This window comes from Panulirus ornatus, chromosome 57, assembly GCF_036320965.1.
Source record: "Panulirus ornatus isolate Po-2019 chromosome 57, ASM3632096v1, whole genome shotgun sequence".
NCBI classification, from domain to species: Eukaryota; Metazoa; Arthropoda; class Malacostraca; order Decapoda; family Palinuridae; genus Panulirus; species Panulirus ornatus.
In genome coordinates, this window is record NC_092280.1 from 3301809 (window position 1) to 3321599 (window position 19791).

Consider the following 19791-nt stretch of genomic DNA (forward strand, 5'->3'; position numbering starts at 1 on the left):
TGTAATCCCAACACTGATATATGGACACAAGCTATGGGCTCTAAATGTAAAAGAATGGAAGAAAGCATACGTAATTATCTATCTGTACTGTACAGGGAGGGAGTTTAACACTTGTGGGACCTTGTTTCTTGAACATTTCTCCAACCATACACCCTCTTAAATTCATGTATCCTGTCTGCATTAATCATGTCTTCAGTAATTCTTCTATCTTCATCCACCATTCTTATACTTTACATCTTTTTAAACACATTTCTTACTTCATGATATGTACTCCAATTAATTCACACCAACATAACTTGAAGAACTAGCCAATGATGGACACAAAATGTTTGAGGAAAACATGTGGTGTGATGAGGGATGATCGTGTTAGCAATATAAGAAATAGGTGTGGTAGTAAGCAGGGTATAATTAAGGAAGATGAACACGGTGTGTTGAAATTTTCATTTATTTATAACTATCCCAGGACCAATTTCTATGAAAGTGTCCTGGTGTTACCCAGGACCTTTCTGAAGGCTCATACAGCCCAAGGCTGCACTACTGCCAGTAGCATGGAAATGTTGACTCTTTGGGAGCGAGTTCTTCAATAGAATTGTACTCCTAATGATATAGCCTTGCTAAAGTGACTCTGAGTGAGCAAAGTCCAGTAACATGCATGTTAAAATCATTTGGGAATATGGAGAGGAAGAGTGAAGAGAAACTTAAAAGGCTGTACGTTTCAGAAATGGAGGGAACAAAGGGGAGGAAGCAGCATATAGGAAATGGAAGGCTGGAGTGATGGAGGCCCTAAGTATCCTGGACCTGAACATGCAAAAGACTGAGAGGCAAACAAGGAAGGGAGCATATTTGAGCTCAGAAGTATACAGGGGACAACATGCTGAACCATAGTATATGAAGTGGTCAGGGAAAACTATGGAAAGGTTTATATGTGACTTTGGATGGGGACTCTAATTTCTGTGCATTATATATGACTGCAAGAGAATGAATGTGAGCTAATGAGGTAAATCTTCAGCTGTTCTTGATGCTACCTTATCAAATGGGAAATAGCAAACAAGTATGAAAAAATATTCATTATTCCATCACCCATCTTCCCTGTGTTTCCAATCTTATCATTTGTTTACATTCAGTCTAGTTATATGAATTATCTGGTCTTCACAAATGTCAGTTTCCTTCTTGGTGTAGCCTTTCTTGTCCAAACAACATCCTGTTGAGTTCCTTACTCTGACAATGAATGATACATGAATTCTCTCACTTTCACTTATGCCTTTCAGGCTTCTGTCCTCCCATCAAGATTTCATTCTTATTTATCTCTTCTCACTATATCCAGATCTGTAAGGTACTACTAACTATGCTTAGACTTGTGACAGATTGGAAAAAACAGAAAGGGAGCTGTGGTTTCGGTGCATTATTACATGACAGCTAGAGACTGAGTGTGAACGAATGGGGCCTTTGTTGTCTTTTCCTAGCACTATCTCGCACACATGAGGGGGGGAGGGGGTTGTTATTTCATGTGTGGTGAGGTGGCGATGGGAATGAATAAAGGCAGACAGTATGAATTATGTACATGTGTATATATGTATGTCTATGTCTATGTGTGTATATATATATGTATACGTTGAGATGTACAAGTATGTATATTTGCGTGTGTGGACGTGTATGTGTATACATGTGTATGTGGGTGGGTTGAGCCATTCTTTCGTCTATTTCCTTGCGCTACCTCGCTAACGCGGGAGACAGCGACAAAGCAAAATCAATAAATAAATGAATAAATATTTATCTATTCAAATTCTTATCTAAATGAATATTTTTCTTTTAATAACAAAATGTAGGTAGTAGTGCGTAGCAGGTGGTAGAGCGCCAATGACCTGGGAGGTATATTACCAGTACTACCCGCCTCAGTATCAGGAGGGTTGGTGACAGCTGTGTAGAGCCAGTACTTTAGTGGTAGCCAAGTTGCACTCCTCTGACCTAGGTAGCTGTCTTTCCTTTCAGCCTCACCCACACGTGGACTCCTGGCATTCTGTCCACAAACATACAATCTCTCCTTATCATATATAACACCTGAGAAAACTTAACTCACACAGCTCATTCTCTATAACTCTAGATTTTCCTACAAGGAGCACTATGTGCTAGTCCAGCTTTTTGGCAAAATGGTAGGAGCAATAGGAAGAAGCAGTACACAGGAACATTGAGGCAGGAGCAATAGGTAAAAGCATTTAGCAGAAGTAGCAGATAAGACCATTAGGCAAGAACATTAGGTAGAAGTAGTCAAATGGAACATGAGGTAAGAGTCTCTGCAAACACAGTCTTAGAGTTGCCCTCTGCCAGTGGCCTGCCAAGGGTGAGGCACTAAAAGCTAATAAGTAGCACTGGAGTTCAATAGTTATAGAGACCCCACAGCCATGGCCACCAGGTGAGGATTTCCAAAAAAGGCCCAGTCCTCTGTTCTTAACGCTACCTCACTAACGCAGGAAATGGCGAATAGTTTAAAAGAACGAAAGAAAAGAATATATATATATATATATATATATATATATATATATATATATATATATATATATATATATATATATATATACTTTGCTTCGTCACTGTCTCCCGCGTTAGCAAGGTAGCGCAAGGAAACAGACGAAAGAATGGCCCAACCCACCCACATACACATGTATATACATACACGTCCACACACGCAATATACATACCTATACATCTCAATGTACACATATATATACACACACAGACATATACATATATACACATGTACATAATTCATACTGTCTGCCTTTATTTGTTCCCATCGCCACCTCGCCACACATGGAATAACAACCCCCTCCCCCCTCATGTGTGTGAGGTAGCGCTAGGAAAGACACCAAAGGCCCCATTCGTTCACACTCAGTCTCTAGCTGTCATGTAATAATGCACCGAAACCACAGCTCCCTTTCCACATCCAGGCCCCACACACTTTCCATGGTTTACCCCAGACGCTTCACATGCCCAGATTCTATCCACTGACAGTACATCGACCCCGGTATACCACATCGATCCAATTCACTCTATTCCTTGCATGCCTTTCACCCTCCTGCATGTTCAGGCCCCAATCACTCAAAATCTTTTTCACTCCATCTTTCCACCTCCAATTTGGTCTCCCACTTCTCCTTGTTCCCTCCACCTCCGACACATATATCCTCTTGGTCAATCTTTCCTCATTCATTCTCTCCATGTGCCCAAACCATTCCAAAACACCCTCTTCTGCTCTCTCAACTATGCTCTTCTTATTTCCGCACATCTCTCTTACCCTTACATTACTTACTCAATCAAACCACCTCACACCACATATTGTCCTGAAACATCTCATTTCCAGAACATCCACCCTCCTGCGCACAACTCTATCCATAGCCCACGCCTCGCAACCATACAACATTGTTGGAACCACTATTCCTTCAAACATACCCATTTTTGCTTTCTGAGATAATGTTTTCGACTTCCAAACATTCTTCAAGGCTCCCAGAATTTTCGCCCCCTTCCAGCACCCTATGATCCACTTCCGCTTCCATGGTTCCATCCACTGCCAGATCCACTCCCAGATATCTAAAACACTTCACTTCCTCCAGTTTTTCTCCATTCAAACTTACCTACCAATTGACTTGACCTTCAACCCTACTGTACCTAATAACCTTGCTCTTATTCACATTTACTCTTAACTTTCTTCTTTCACACACTTTACCAAACTCAGTCACCAGCTTCTGCAGTTTCTCACATGAATCAGCCACCAGCGCTGTATCATCAGCGAACAACAACTGACTCACTTCCCAAGCTCTCTCATCCACAACAGACTTCATACTTGCCCCTCTTTCCAAAACTCTTGCATTCACCTCCCTAACAACCCCATCCATAAACAAATTAAACAACCATGGAGACATCACACACCCCTGCCGCAAACCTACATTCACTGAGAACCAATCACTTTCCTCTCTTCCTACACGTACACATGCCTTACATCCTCGATAAAAACTTTTCACTGCTTCTAACAACTTGCCTCCCACACCATATATTCTTAATACCTTCCACAGAGCATCTCTATCAACTCTATCATATGCCTTCTCCAGATCCATAAATGCTACATACAAATCCATTTGCTTTTCTAAGTATTTCTCACATACATTCTTCAAAGCAAACACCTGATCCACACATCCTCTACCACTTCTGAAACCACACTGCTCTTCCCCAATCTGATGCTCTGTACATGCCTTCACCCTCTCAATCAATACCCTCCCATATAATTTACCAGGAGTACTCAACAAACTTATACCTCTGTAATTTGAGCACTCACTCTTATCCCCTTTGCCTTTGTACAATGGCACTATGCATGCATTCCGCCAATCCTCAGGCACCTCTCCATGAGTCATACATACATTAAATAACCTTACCAACCAGTCAATAATACAGTCACCCCCTTTTTTAATAAATTCCACTGCAATACCATCCAAACCTGCTGCCTTGCCGGCTTTCATGTTCCGCAAAGCTTTTACTACCTCTTCTCTGTTTACCAAATCATTTTCCCTAACCCTCTCACTTTGCACACCACCTCGACCAAAACACCCTATATCTGCCACTCTATCATCAAACACATTCAACAAACCTTCAAAATACTCACTCCATCTCCTTCTCACATCACCACTACTTGTTATCACCTCCCCATTTGTGCCCTTCACTGAAGTTCCCATTTGCTCCCTTGTCTTACGCACCTTATTTACCTCCTTCCAGAACATCTTTTTATTCTCCCCAAAATTTAATGATACTCTCTCACCCCAACTCTCATTTGCCCTCTTTTTCACCTCTTGCACCTTTCTCTTGACCTCCTGTCTCTTTCTTTTATACATCTCCCACTCAATTGCATTTTTTCCCTGCAAAAATCGTCCAAATGCCTCTCTCTTCTGTTTCACTAATAATCTTACTTCTTCATCCCACCACTCACTACCCTTTCTAATATATATATATATATATATATATATATATATATATATATATATATATATATATATATATATATATATATTTGGGGCAGTTGTGTACTTACTATACCTAATCTAATTGTGTCAAAGCAAAAACCATTCACATAGCATCTTATCAAATTTTCCAACATTTATATTACATGCAGCCATTTCTATAAATCTGGTTGTCATTCAATTGAATGCTGAATCAGAAGATTCACCAAGTCACAGAGATAATCCAAGCATTTTCCTTCTCAGTATCCTCCAACTTCCCCCATTCAACCCCACCAACACCTCAAGCTCTCATCACTGCTTTTTTTTGTTAAGTCTATAAAATATTGTCTGCAGTATGTGTGACATGGTAAAATATGCTGAGTCATATAATTCAAGTAGCAATGGAGAAAACCCTAGTGTCCCTCCCCTTTCCTCTCAGCAATCCTAGGTCTACTCCATCATTCCAACATGTTTCAGTGTAGTACCTTTTTCAGTATGTTTTTATTACATATTGTCTAATTCACATCATGACAGACTGCGATAATGTACATGGGTGGTAAATTAAGATGCTTCAGGTACATTATCCATAAGAGATACATTGGGAAAAATTTGGTCAAGAATGTAATCCCCCTTTTAACATGGGTTTAAATGATTTAACCACTGAAAAATTTTACTTGCAGTAGGATGCATAGGAATATAATCCTATCATATGTTGATGCCTTCCTGTAAGGATGTATTTGTATAAAAAATATAACAAACCTGCAACCTTAACAAAATAGTTCACTCAGAACAATCACTGGCTGCCTAGTGACCACAAATACTTAATACCTTCATAATGAAACAAATATCCTCTAACATCAACAAGAGCCACACTCACCTCTATACAAGAGCAATAGAACCCTCCCACCTTAACTACTCCATAGCTAACCACTAACCCCAAGTGGAAATAAAAAGCTTACTCCTGTCACCATTCAGTTACCTTACTCACAGATCCCCTCCAACCTCAAAAAATACAACATTGACAAAACACATACACACTGAAATATCCCAGCAAGCAGCAAACAACTGACCTCCCAACTCAGTATTAAACTTCAGAAACCACACTACCTAGACAAACACAAGTCACATCCTCCTGCTTACACTCAGGACATAAATCATCACTACAAAAACTATATCAATATGTCGCCAAGACTCTTCATGCACATGATAAAACAATCATAAAAAACACATCAAGCACTTTCAACTCAAATGCCCTGCATTCTCAGATTAAAGTGCATATTATGTGCTGTCAGTATTATATCTGTTGGGGTGGTGGAATCTATTGGTAGAAGTTACTGATGTGTGAGGAAGGGGTAAGTTTTTTATTTCTACATGGGGGTTGGTAGCTAGTTATAGAGTGATTTGGATCAGAGGTGTCTAGTGCTGTTGCATAGAATTGAGTGCCAAGCTTCTTGAGGTGGGACTGTATCGGCAGGATCCTTGTTTCACTGTGAAGGTGTTGAGTGTTTGTGGTTGCTAGACAGCCGGTGATTGTTCTGAAAGCACTAATTTATGTGGTTTGCACCTCTGTTATACTTGCTTTTGCAGGGCTGGAACACTGGGCAGGTGAAATATAGTTAAAAAAGAAGCAGATGAACTATTTCTTTAGAATAAGGAGGGATTCATTTTCTTGTCTAAATCCAGTGCCAGTTAGTGTTCAGCTGAAATTAAGTCTGTGTACTGCTTTTGTGTTGATGTCATTGTTGTCAATTCAAGGTGACTAGAGGACTCATGTCTGTTTGAGGCAAAAGAGTGACGGAAGACTACTGTGGAGGCACAGATATTCTGTTCCAGAAGAGCCAGTGTTCCACCTGTGTATTGTAATGCTGCATGTTTGATGTTGCTACTCTGGTGTCAGGTTGTTGTGATGCAATTGTGAGGTAGTTTGCATATAAAAGGATCTTATGTTGATGTCTGCCTGAGGTAATGGGAGGTCTAGAAGGAAGAGAATGAAGAAAGTATCTTATGAGGTGACCTTAACTAGGGCATTCACACACATGTGCTGTCTCAGTTAATGCAAAAAAAAAGTTTCTTCCAGAAATGACTGCTCATGAGCATGCAACATTGGGCCTCTCAGCAACCCTTTGAATCTGAAACTTCTAATTTTCTTTCATGTCCTTTACAATCAGCTGATCATTATGAGTGCAAAGAGCAATAAATCCATTACACTTGAAGTTTATGCCATTCCACGGGCATCAGACCATAAACATACATTCGTTTTTCATCTTCTCAGTTCTTTTCTACGATCAGATGTTTTAAGAAAAATGCCAGATATGGAAACTTTACAGTTCTGCTTTGATCAAAATGTAGTAAAACAAGACCAATTACATTTTCATATTTTGCTAGAGAATTCACATACCTCATGAATGCAGCTGGAAATTTACTACATAGCCAGTGGGTTACGAAATGTATCTAACCTTACAATTTATCTATATTTCTGATGCCCATTCCGTTTGCAAACTCCCTCAAGGAGGTGGCCATGGAAAAAGGGTCTCCATAACCAGTGACCTCCCAAACCACTTCTTGGCCTTTACTGCCTTACCTTTAAGAGGCCACTGGCACAGGGCAATGCCAGTGCAGTGTTTTCAGATGCTCCTACCTACAATTTCAGATATTCATATAATAGTGAAGAATATCACACAAGAAGTACATTATCTTCTTCAGCATTTCCTTGTCAATGTGCATGATGACAATTCTGGTATCAAAATATTGTTTGCTTTCCTCACAAAGCTTCTGATGTGATTTTTCAGGATTAGTTTGGCTCAATGTCTACTCACAGGTCACTTTAGCATGGTAAGTCTTATAGTTTACTATCTTTTATGAAATATTCAGAGTCTGGGATGTTTTCACACTTTCCTAATTGCTGAACGTTTCTGCACTCATACATATAAACATATTCAGGTTTATTCCATGCCTTCCAGGGAAAGAATCTACATATTTCAAAAATAACTAATCCAGTACAGATATCTCCCCACTTTGAGAAGGTACCTTTGACATGTTTTCTTTACTCTCTTCCAAATTGGTCATTTTCAGTCCAATTAGTCTTCTCTTAATATTAATTTCTTTACAGCCTGTATTAAGGTATAATATCAAAGGCTTCCTGATAATCCAAATAGAGGCAAACATCATACCAGTCTCTAATGGCCACAGTGTTTTTTACCCTCCTAGAATATTCCAGATTTGCTATGCATGAGTTCCTTCTAAAGCCATGTCACTTCTTATCAATAAAGTTTCCCTTTGGAATTAATATAAGTATTTTTTCTCATATTCTGAAGACATTTTTTTGTCAATGATACAAAAAATCACCTTTCTTAAACAAAGGTATTACATTTGCTGTTTTCAATTCCACTGGTGGGAAACCAATTTCAAATTAGCTATTACAAGTCATATTAAGTGAATGGAGAAGGTTTCATCAACATCTTTCATATAAAACTGATGCAGTCAGGTTCATGTAGCTTACATGGGTGTTGTTACTTCTTTAGTCCCCTACAACTGGTGTTTGGAGGTCAATACTTCTAGGTTCTAACTTCCATCTCTGTCCAGAGGTGCCAGAGGTTATGAATCCTCTGAAGCAGAAATGCTTCCAAAACTTGCACTTCATACTTTACATCTGTCTTTATCTGTATTAATAACTCTGCCATCTGAATTCTTCACTATGCCTATCTGATCCTTAACTGACAGATTGTTTCAAATAAATTCATGAATGTCTCGATTCATCCACAATTTTCCATGACAATATTTTCCTCCTCTTTTATTTTACTATAATGATTTCTTGCCTTCTTGTATCTTTCATATTATGCCTTGCAGCAGTCTTTTCTATATTCTTTTCCACAGTACAATATATATCTTCCATTTTGCTTTATACATGTATTTCTTTTCATTGTCTTTGTACTCTTGTCACAGCCCCTCTCTTTCTTTCTCTCTCTTCTATCTCTCCTATGATCTTGCTATAGTACAACTGTTCTTTTGTGCCTCATGATTTTTTTCATACTAGATGACTGTTTCTAATGTTTGCAGGGTAGCAGCAGGAACAGACGATATCTTGATATCTTCTGATTGCATGCTTTAAGCTTCTTTACCAACACTCCTTTTCTCTTCTTCCACTCTTTCATCTAAGTGGCATAGTGAGGTGGTGCAGGGAAGGGCATTCACCCCTGGGCACTGGGACTAAGGGTGCCAAATAAAGAGGCAGCTTCACAGAATTGATTCAATCCCATAAACCTACAGCTCATTAAAACGTTTATGCTATGCCTAGCATCTCACAAACAATAGGAAATTTAGAAATATCATGAACACTGAAATATGAGGCTGTTTTTTCAAGCAACAGAGAGATTTACAATGACAAGTAATTTCATCTCAGATATAATTGTCTTACAAGAATACCAATCAGGAGAGTTGTGGCGCACTTTTAATTTATATCAGAGTATCATACAAAACACAATGTTATATAAATCTGATAAACCAGTGATAGACTTTAACTGAAAATAAAGTTGAATAAAGTTGTGCAATCTGTGCTGCTGTTACTTATTCTGCAAGCAACTATCCCTCATATAATCATGACAATATGGTGAAATACAGTACCATGGTAGGCAGTGGGCCACATAGGTTAGAAGTTAGACAATAAAAGTGTGAAAGGTATTTTCTGTTTTTTTGAGATGTATACCAAATCATGTTTTGTACTAGGCACCAGACAACCTTCACTATGCCACTGTCTCACCTCGTCCTTCCCTCTTCTCTCGCTTTCATTTACATTTAAGACATTCATAATATATCTATCTAATGTTAGCATGGTAATGAAGATTTATCACACACCAACAGTGCATAACAACTTCACAGAAATATTATGTAGCATCACCATCATTTCTATATCTATAAGGAATACTGTATGTCACACTCAAGCTTCTCCAAATCCCTGAAAATCAATTTTCCCAAATTTTTTAAATTAAAATCTGATTTTCAGAATTAAAGTGTATATTTCTGATTTCTCATTTTTACAGTATTCACCAGATAATGACCATCCTATAACATGCCTGTGCATAAAATGGACTGAGCAGTATGAGCAACCCCAGTGGGGGAGGCGGCGGCTAGTAGGGGAGCGCGCCACGACGGGACAGTGACAAGTGGGTGGGGATAACCCGATGACAGTACTCACAGGTGATTGCTGCTCGTAACAGCATGGAAGTTACTGCAAATAGAGTAAAGGCTCATGAGCCAAATGTACTTTTGAGTGCCACCGAAGTGGACTCCTACTCTTCTTTACTTTGTCTATAAATAATCTCATTAATTACACCACAAAAATAGCTAAAGGTGCCAAACATGTTCCTAGGCAGAAAAAAAAGAGAAAAAACTCAAATGCCTGAATGGCGGGTGACATCGTGTAGCGCTCCGGGACTAGCGCGCATGGAAACTGTTAGCACTTACCCATATAATCTGGGGTCGTCCAGGTATTCCCTATGCGGCATGAAGGGGGGAAATTATTGTGAAAACTGAGAGCTCATAACAAAACTTTGATGGTTTACATAAAATAATGCATGCACTCCCTTCACACTACATTTATACGTGTTGCACTTAAATTAACTCTACTTATGAATTAATCACCAGAATTATATATCAACTTAAAGCTATATTAAAAAATCATGGACAGAATACCTTTTGGATAAAACATTTTTTTTTTTTTTTTTTTTTTTTTTTTTTTTTTTTTTTTTTATACTTTGTCGCTGTCTCCCGCGTTTGCGAGGTAGCGCAAGGAAACAGACGAAAGAAATGGCCCAACCCCCATACACACGTACATACACACGTCCACACACGCAAATATACATACCTACACAGCTTTCCATGGTTTACCCCAGACGCTTCACATGCCTTGATTCAATCCACTGACAGCACGTCAACCCCTGTATACCACATCGCTCCAATTCACTCTATTTCTTGCCCTCCTTTCACCCTCCTGCATGTTCAGGCCCCGATCACACAAAATCTTTTTCACTCCATCTTTCCACCTCCAATTTGGTCTCCCTCTTCTCCTCGTTCCCTCCACCTCCGACACATATATTCTTTTGGTCAATCTTTCCTCACTCATTCTCTCCATGTGCCCGAACCATTTCAAAACACCCTCTTCTGCTCTCTCAACCACGCTCTTTTTATTTCCACACATCTCTCTTACCCTTACGTTACTTACTCGATCAAACCACCTCACACCACACATTGTCCTCAAACATCTCATTTCCAGCACATCCATCCTCCTGCGCACAACTCTATCCATAGCCCACGCCTCGCAACCATACAACATTGTTGGAACCACTATTCCTTCAAACATACCCATTTTTGCTTTCCGAGATAATGTTCTCGACTTCCACACATTTTTCAAGGCTCCCAAAATTTTCGCCCCCTCCCCCACCCTATGATCCACTTCCGCTTCCATGGTTCCATCCGCTGACAGATCCACTCCCAGATATCTAAAACACTTCACTTCCTTTTGGATAAAACATAACAATTGTTAATCATGGAATTTTAAGCTCTAAAAAAATTTATCATTTTTAGAGTTACTAAATACAATATTCAAATCATAATGTGTATATCAGTCATATATCCTTCTTTGTTAAAAGCATGTGTTCTATGTGAGATGATGACAACTAACTTATTTAAAAAGACAATTTTCTAAATACTTTTGATGACTGTATGCACTCTGCATTGAATGACCAAAAGCTGTACATAGACATTCAAAGTGCATAACATACATCAAAAAGCTAGAACAGACAAGCATGATAAGCAAAAAATAACCAGTGAGTCTTTGGTGAAAGAAAATTTGAAACAGTTTTACAGATAGTAATTAAAAGATATTACACATCAAAATGCAAAAAAATCATCTTATAAAATATCAGGCAATTGAATGAAATAACTTATATACTTAAATAATGCATAGTAAATAAAATGATACCTCCGGGGTGATAAAATAGGAAGTTAAGGAAATCTTTCCTAAAACATATCAGTTTCTAAGGACACTGATGAATATAACTAAAATATTATTTTATTTATTTTTTATTTTGCTTTGTCGCTGTCTCCCGCGTTAGCGAGGTAGCGCAAGGAAACAGACGAAAGAATGGCCCAACCCACCCACATACACATGTATATACATACAAGTCCACACACGTAAATATACATACCTATACGTCTCAACGTGTACATATATATATATATATATGCACACACAGACATATACATATATACACATGTACATAATTCATACTGTCTGCCTTTATTCATTCCCATCGCCACCTCCCTACACATGAAATAACAACCCCCTTCCCCCTCATGTGTGCGAGGTAGCGCTAGGAAATGACAACAAAGGCCACATTCGTTCACACTCAGTCTCCAGCTGTCATGCAATAATGCACCGAAACCACAGCTTCCTTTCCACATCCAGGCCCTACAGAACTTTCCATGGTTTACCCCAGACGCTTCACATGCCCTGATTCAATCCATTGACAGCACGTCAACCCCGGTGTACCACATCATTCCAATTCACTCTATTCCTCGCATGCCTTTCACCCTCCTGCATGTTCAGGCCCCGATCACTCAAAATCTTTTTCACTCCATCTTTCCACCTCCAATTTGGTCTCCCTCTTCTCCTCGTTCCCTCCACCTCTGACACATATATCCTCTTGGTCAATCTTTCCTCTCTCATTCTCTCCAAGTGACCAAACCATTTCAAAACACCCTCTTCTGCTCTCTCAACCACACTCTTTTTATTACCACACATCTCTCTTACCCTATTATTACTTACTTGATCAAACCATCTCACACTGCATATTGTCCTCAAACATCTCATTTCCAGCACATCCACCCTCCGCACAACTCTGTCCATAGCCCACGCCTCGCAACCATACAACATTGTTGGAACCACTATTCCTTCAATCATAGCCATGTTTGCTTTCGTAGATAATGTTCTCGACTTCCACACATTCTTCAAGGCTCCCAGAATTTTCGTCCCCTCCCCCACCCTATGATTCACTTCTGCTTCCATGGCTCCATCCGCTGCCAAATCCACTCCCAGATATCTAAAACACTTCACTTCCTCCAGTTTTTCTCCACTCAAACTTACCTCCCAACTGACTTGACCCCCAACCCTACTGTACCTAATAACCTTGCTCTTATTCACATTTACTCTCAACTTTCTTCTTTCACACACTTTACCAAACTCAGTCACCAGCTTCTGCAGTTTCTCACATGAATCAGCCACCAGCGCTGTATCATCAGCGAACAACAACTGACTCACTTCCCAAGCTCTCTCATCCACAACAGACTGCATACTTGCCCCTCTTTCCAAAACTCTTGCATTCACCTCCCTAACAACCCCATCTATAAACAAATTAAACAACCATGGAGACATCACACACCCCTGCCGCAAACCTACATTCACTGAGAACCAATCACTTTCCTTTCTTCCTACATGTACACATGCCTTACATCCTCGATAAAAACTTTTCACTGCTTCTAACAACTTGCCTCCCACACCATATATTCTTAATACTTTCCACAGAGCATCTCTATCAACTAAACTAAAATTTTTTTTTTTTTTATGCTTTGTCGCTGTCTCACGCGTTTGCGAGGTAGCACAAGGAAACAGACGAAAGAAATGGCCCAACACCCCCCCCATACACATGTATATACATACGTCCACACACGCAAATATACATACCTACACAGCTTTCCATGGTTTACCCCAGACGCTTTACATGCCTTGATTCAATCCACTGACAGCACGTCAACCCCGGTATACCACATCGCTCCAATTCACTCTATTCCTTGCCCTCCTTTCACCCTCCTGCATGTTCAGGCCCCGATCACACAAAATCTTTTCACTCCATCTTTCCACCTCCAATTTGGTCTCCCTCTTCTCCTTGCTCCCTCCACCTCCGACACATATATCCTCTTGGTCAATCTTTCCTCACTCATCCTCTCCATGTGCCCAAACCACTTCAAAACACCCTCTTCTGCTCTCTCAACCACGCTCTTATTATTTCCACACATCTCTCTTACCCTTACGTTACTCACTCGATCAAACCACCTCACACCACACATTGTCCTCAAACATCTCATTTCCAGCACATCCATCCTCCTGCGCACAACTCTATCCATAGCCCACGCCTCGCAACCATACAACATTGTTGGAACCACTATTCCTTCAAACATACCCATTTTTGCTTTCTGAGATAATGTTCTCGACTTCCACACATTCTTCAAGGCCCCCAGAATTTTCGCCCCCTCCCCCACCCTATGATCCACTTCCACTTCCATGGTTCCATCCGCTGCCAGATCCACTCCCAGATATCTAAAACACTTCACTTCCTCCAGTTTTTCTCCATTCAAACTCACCTCCCAATTGACTTGACCCTCATCCCTACTGTACCTAATAACCTTGCTCTTATTCACATTTACTCTTAACTTTCTTCTTCCACACACTTTACCAAACTCAGTCACCAGCTTCTGCAGTTTCTCACATGAATCAGCCACCAGCGCTGTATCATCAGCGAACAACAACTGACTCACTTCCCAAGCTCTCTCATCCCCAACAGACTTCATACTTGCCCCTCTTTCCAAAACTCTTGCATTTACCTCCCTAACAACCCCATCCATAAACAAATTAAACAACCATGGAGACATCACACACCCCTGCCGCAAACCTACATTCACTGAGAACCAATCACTTTCCTCTCTTCCTACACGTACACATGCCTTACATCCTCGATAAAAACTTTTCACTGCTTCTAACAACTTTCCTCCCACACCATATATTCTTAATACCTTCCACAGAGCATCTCTATCAACTCTATCATATGCCTTCTCCAGATCCATAAATGCTACATACAAATCCATTTGCTTTTCTAAGTATTTCTCACATACATTCTTCAAAGCAAACACCTGATCCACACATCCTCTACCACTTCTGAAACCACACTGCTCTTCCCCAATCTGATGCTCTGTACATTGCTTCACCCTCTCAATCAATACCCTCCCATATAATTTACCAGGAATACTCAACAAACTTATACCTCTGTAATTTGAGCACTCACTCTTATCCCCTTTGCCTTTGTACAATGGCACTATGCACGCATTCCGCCAATCCTCAGGCACCTCACCATGAGTCATACATACATTAAATAACCTTACCAACCAGTCAACAATACAGTCACCCCCTTTTTTAATAAATTCCACTGCAATACCATCCAAACCTGCTGCCTTGCCGGCTTTCATCTTCCGCAAAGCTTTCACTACCTCTTCTCTGTTTACCAAATCATTTTCCCTAACCCTCTCACTTTGCACACCACCTCGACCAAAACACCCTATATCTGCCACTCTATCATCAAACACATTCAACAAACCTTCAAAATACTCACTCCATCTCCTTCTCACATCACCACTACTTGTTATCACCTCCCCATTTGCGCCCTTCACTGAAGTTCCCATTTGCTCCCTTGTCTTACGCACTTTATTTACCTCCTTCCAGAACATCTTTTTATTCTCCCTAAAATTTAATGATACTCTCTCACCCCAACTCTCATTTGCCCTTTTTTTCACCTCTTGCACCTTTCTCTTGACCTCCTGTCTCTTTCTTTTATACATCTCCCACTCAATTTCATTTTTTCCCTGCAAAAATTGTCCAAATGCCTCTCTCTTCTCTTTCACTAATACTCTTACTTCTTCATCCCACCACTCACTACCCTTTCTAATCAACCCACCTCCCACTCTTCTCATGCCACAAGCATCTTTTGCGCAATCCATCACTGATTCCCTAAATACATCCCATTCCTCCCCCACTCCCCTTGCTTCCATTGTTCTCACCTTTTTCCATTCTGTACTCAGTCTCTCCTTGTACTTCCTCACACAGGTCTCCTTCTCAAGCTCACTTACTCTCACCACCCTCTTCACCCCAACATTCACTCTTCTTTTCTGAAAACCCATACAAATCTTCACCTAAAATACAATACATATATACTCAAAGCATACAACATGAATTCCAAATTCTGTATAAACCAAGGAGATTCTTAGATCTACACTTGTTGCTAAAATAAAAAAAGTCTGAGAAACATACATTTCAAAACTAATTTACCTAAAGTATGAATTAAAGACCGGAAAGACACACTGTAAAGCAAATACTGTAAATATTTCATTTACATATGGTGCTCAAAACTGGCAAAATCAATAACTAATAAAATAAAACAAAAGAAGACCAAGTGTCATTACTGACAAGGTTATGCATATAAACTAGTAATTTCATGCATAATTTTTCAAAGACAACACATAAGAAGATAGAATGGTAATTGGATTTCCCAACCCAAAGACAATTATAAAATCTTTATGCACTTATGATATGTCTCAAAAGCATTATTTTACAAAGAAAAATTTACACAGAGAATTCCTTTGTGCTGGGATAGTAAATACTAGACATATGAATATAATCTTTATATTATTTTACTAAGCCTCCTTTCATGGGACTCCTGCAGTGTACAGTCTATGCTACAATTAGCAGCACAGAAAAAAGGACTCCTTTGGAATAAAAAGTTTTTTAAAGAAATTGTGCTCCATTTTGTCCACTGATGAAGATACAACCTTGCTGTAGATGACCTTTCACTCACAACCTGCATGAGCTGACACCACAAGTGAAATCACACTTGGTGAGGTTGTATATCATCAGTTGATGAAAAGGAGTAAAGTCTTGTTGAAAAAAATTTCACTCTTAAGCAATCCATTATTTCTCAGCTGCTGGATGCTGCACAGCCTTGAAACTACATGAACTCCAGGATAAGAGGCCCTGGGCTGTATGATATCAAGGAGGGTGGATGTGTTGGAAATGAAATGTATGAGGACAATATGTGGTGTGAGGTGGTTTGATCGAGTGAGTAATAAAAGGGTAAGGGTGTGTCAGACTGGTTTGGACATAAGGAGAAAATGAGTGGGGAAAGATTTACAAAGAGGATATATGTGTCAGAGGTGGAGGGAACAAGGAGAAGTGGGAGATCAAATTGGAGATGGAAGGATAGAGTGAAAAAGATTTTGAGTGATCAGGGCCTGAACATATAGTAGGGTGAGAGGCATGCAAGGAATAGAGTGAATTGGAATGATGTGGCTCGACATGCTGTCAATAGACTGAACCAGGGCATGTGATACGTCTGGGGAGAATCATGGAAAGGTTTGTGGGGCTTGGATGTGGATAGGGAGCTGTGGTTTCAGTGCATCACATATGACAGCTAGGGAGTGGGTGTGAACGAATGAGGCCTTTTTGCCTGTTTTCCTGGCACTACCTCACTGAAGTAGGGGGTACTGATGCTGTTTCCTGTGGGGCAGGGTAGTGCCAGGAACAGATAAAGGCATGCAAGTATGAATCCTTCCAGCTCTAATTTGGTCTCCCACTTCTCCTTGTTCCCTCCAACTCTGACACATACATCATATTTGATTGCTGTATTCTGCATTAGCAAAACAGGCCACATCCACTCACATCCATTATCTAGCCATCATGTGCAATGCACTGAAACCACAGCTTCCTACCCACAACCAGGCCCAACAGACCTTTCCAAGGTTTACCCTGGATTCTTCCAATACCCTGGTTCAGTCTACTGACAGTCCACTGACCCAGTATACCACATCATTCCAATTCACTCTATCTCGTGCACACATTACACCCACCTGCATGTTCAGGCCCTAATAGCTCAAAATCTTTTTCACTCCACCCTTCCATCTCCAATTTGGTCTCCTCATTCTCCATGCTCCCTCCACTTACAACAAATATATCATCTGTGTCAACCATTCTTCACACAGTCTCTCCATATGCCCAAATCATTTCATCAAACCTTAACACACTTTTTATTACCACCCATCTCTTTTACCCTTTCATTATTTACTCAATAAAACCACCTCACACCACATGTTGCCCTCCTCAGCACAGCCTTATCTATAGCCCCTGCCTTACATCATTATAATATAGCTGGGACTACAATTCCTTAAAGCACACCCATTTCTGCCCTCCCAGATAACAATCTCTCTTTTCACACATTCTTCTGCTTTCATGAGAAAGCTAGGTGCAGTCCCATCCACTCCAGCTACCTTGCCACACATTATCTTATGCAAGACTTTCTCCATCTCCTCTATACTCAACTCTTCACCTGTCATTCCTCCAGACTCAAAATCCCCACATCTGCAACCCACTCATCAAACACATTTAATCTATCTACTCTTCACCTCATCTCTATACGTTACCACTTCCCCATTTGCACCCCTTCACTGCTCCCATTTGTTCTCTTCTTTTCCTTACACTTTAAACCTCTTCCCTTTCATATTCAGACTGAAGTTTGATGATGCTCACTCACCTTAAATCTCATTTGCCTTCTTTTTCCACCCTGCTATTGTTTTTCTATGCATCTCCCAATCACTTGTACTTTTTCCCCGCAAGTAACACTCACACACTTCTCTTTCCTCTGTCATTATCAATTTAATTTTGTAATCCCACCACTTACTACATTTTCTCACATGCTCATCTTTCAATTTCGCCTGCTCATCTTTCAACTTTGCCATGCCTACATACTTTACAAACATTTACACATTCATAAACTCATTTAAGATTGCCAAAGACCCCTTTTTCAAGGTCTTCTGTAGCTCCAAGGTTGCACTACTTCCAGTAGCATGGAAAAGATGGTCTCCTCTGAAGTTCCTAAACAAGACTCTACTACCACTGACTGAGCCTTACCAAAGGCAAATTAGCTTGCAGGGTAACATTTATGCAAGTGGAGTGCAATAACACCCTTATTTACATATATACTTACACTTCAGAATTACTTTCTGAGAGTGATAGTTTCCATAATAAGCACCTAAGGTGACCAAGCGACACTTAGCAACTAAGGAAATGTCAAAATATTGGTGGGTTGGTCAAAAATAAACCCACAAAAAACTAGTGTTCATATGATGACTCCTGATGCCTGCCTTGCATATCACTTGATGGCTTCTAGCTTTTAAGGGTTAAACAGGCCAATGTTACTTTGCTATGACCCTTATAAATGATTCTACAGTAAGATTCTTCTGATATGATAAACAAATTAAGTTTCCTTATTCTTAAACTATTGCTTAATGTAATTAGAATAAAAGTTACAACTGATGTAATATGAAAATACATATTTCCAAAGAACATTCCTGTATATATGTTTGTTCACAAATTCTTCAAAACTATCAATTTACACCCAACTGCTTTAGAATGCAATGCATTTTCAGTTTGAGTCCCACATATAAATTTCATGTGACAAAAATTTATGATTTTAATCTACTATGAATTGGATTAGGAGAATACTGAATTACTCTTCTTGGTTACAATGTTTCTGGATGTTAACAACTCTGTACACTTGCAATAATAATAATATATGACATATGTATTTATTTTGGGTTACAATCCCAAAAATATATTACTAATGTTGATTCCTTTATACAGTCTATATTCAGTAACAACAAAACACAGCTTACCTATCAACCCCTCTCTGAAAGATTGCTGATATTTCCTCAAAGGTCTTGTTCTTCGTCTCTGGAACCTTGTAGTATGTAAAGACCCAGAAGCAGGCTAGTAAAACACTAAACGGCAAAAATGTGTAGTTCTCAAATGCTTCCTGAGAAAAGAAAGCATACAATAAAATAAAATCATTGATTTCACCTTTATTAACATTCAAAATAAAGATTTTTTCCAATTAACCACAGGTAATCTATTTGATTATCAATACATCATGGATATAAAACT

At 39.6% G+C, this 19791-nt stretch overlaps 1 protein-coding gene across 24 annotated transcripts in view; it reads right to left on the minus strand.

Annotated features, from left to right (window-relative positions):
- Glut1 (Glucose transporter 1) overlaps positions 1 to 19791 on the minus strand; it is a 904849-nt gene that overhangs the window by 142012 nt on the left and 743046 nt on the right. For 14 of the 24 annotated variants that reach the window (XR_011716794.1, XM_071694280.1, XM_071694276.1 and 11 more), the window contains 3 exons: positions 19523 to 19663; positions 10440 to 10477; positions 10171 to 10203 (listed from right to left, as the gene is read on the minus strand). Coding sequence is in view for 23 of the 24 variants with exons in the window: in XM_071694280.1 (XP_071550381.1) it covers positions 10171 to 10203; positions 10440 to 10477; positions 19523 to 19663 (212 nt within the window). In the remaining variant the exon portion in view is untranslated. The remainder of the gene's footprint in view (positions 1 to 10170; positions 10204 to 10439; positions 10478 to 19522; positions 19664 to 19791) is intronic. The other 10 variants (XM_071694278.1, XM_071694291.1, XM_071694288.1 and 7 more) reach the window with 5 other exon arrangements.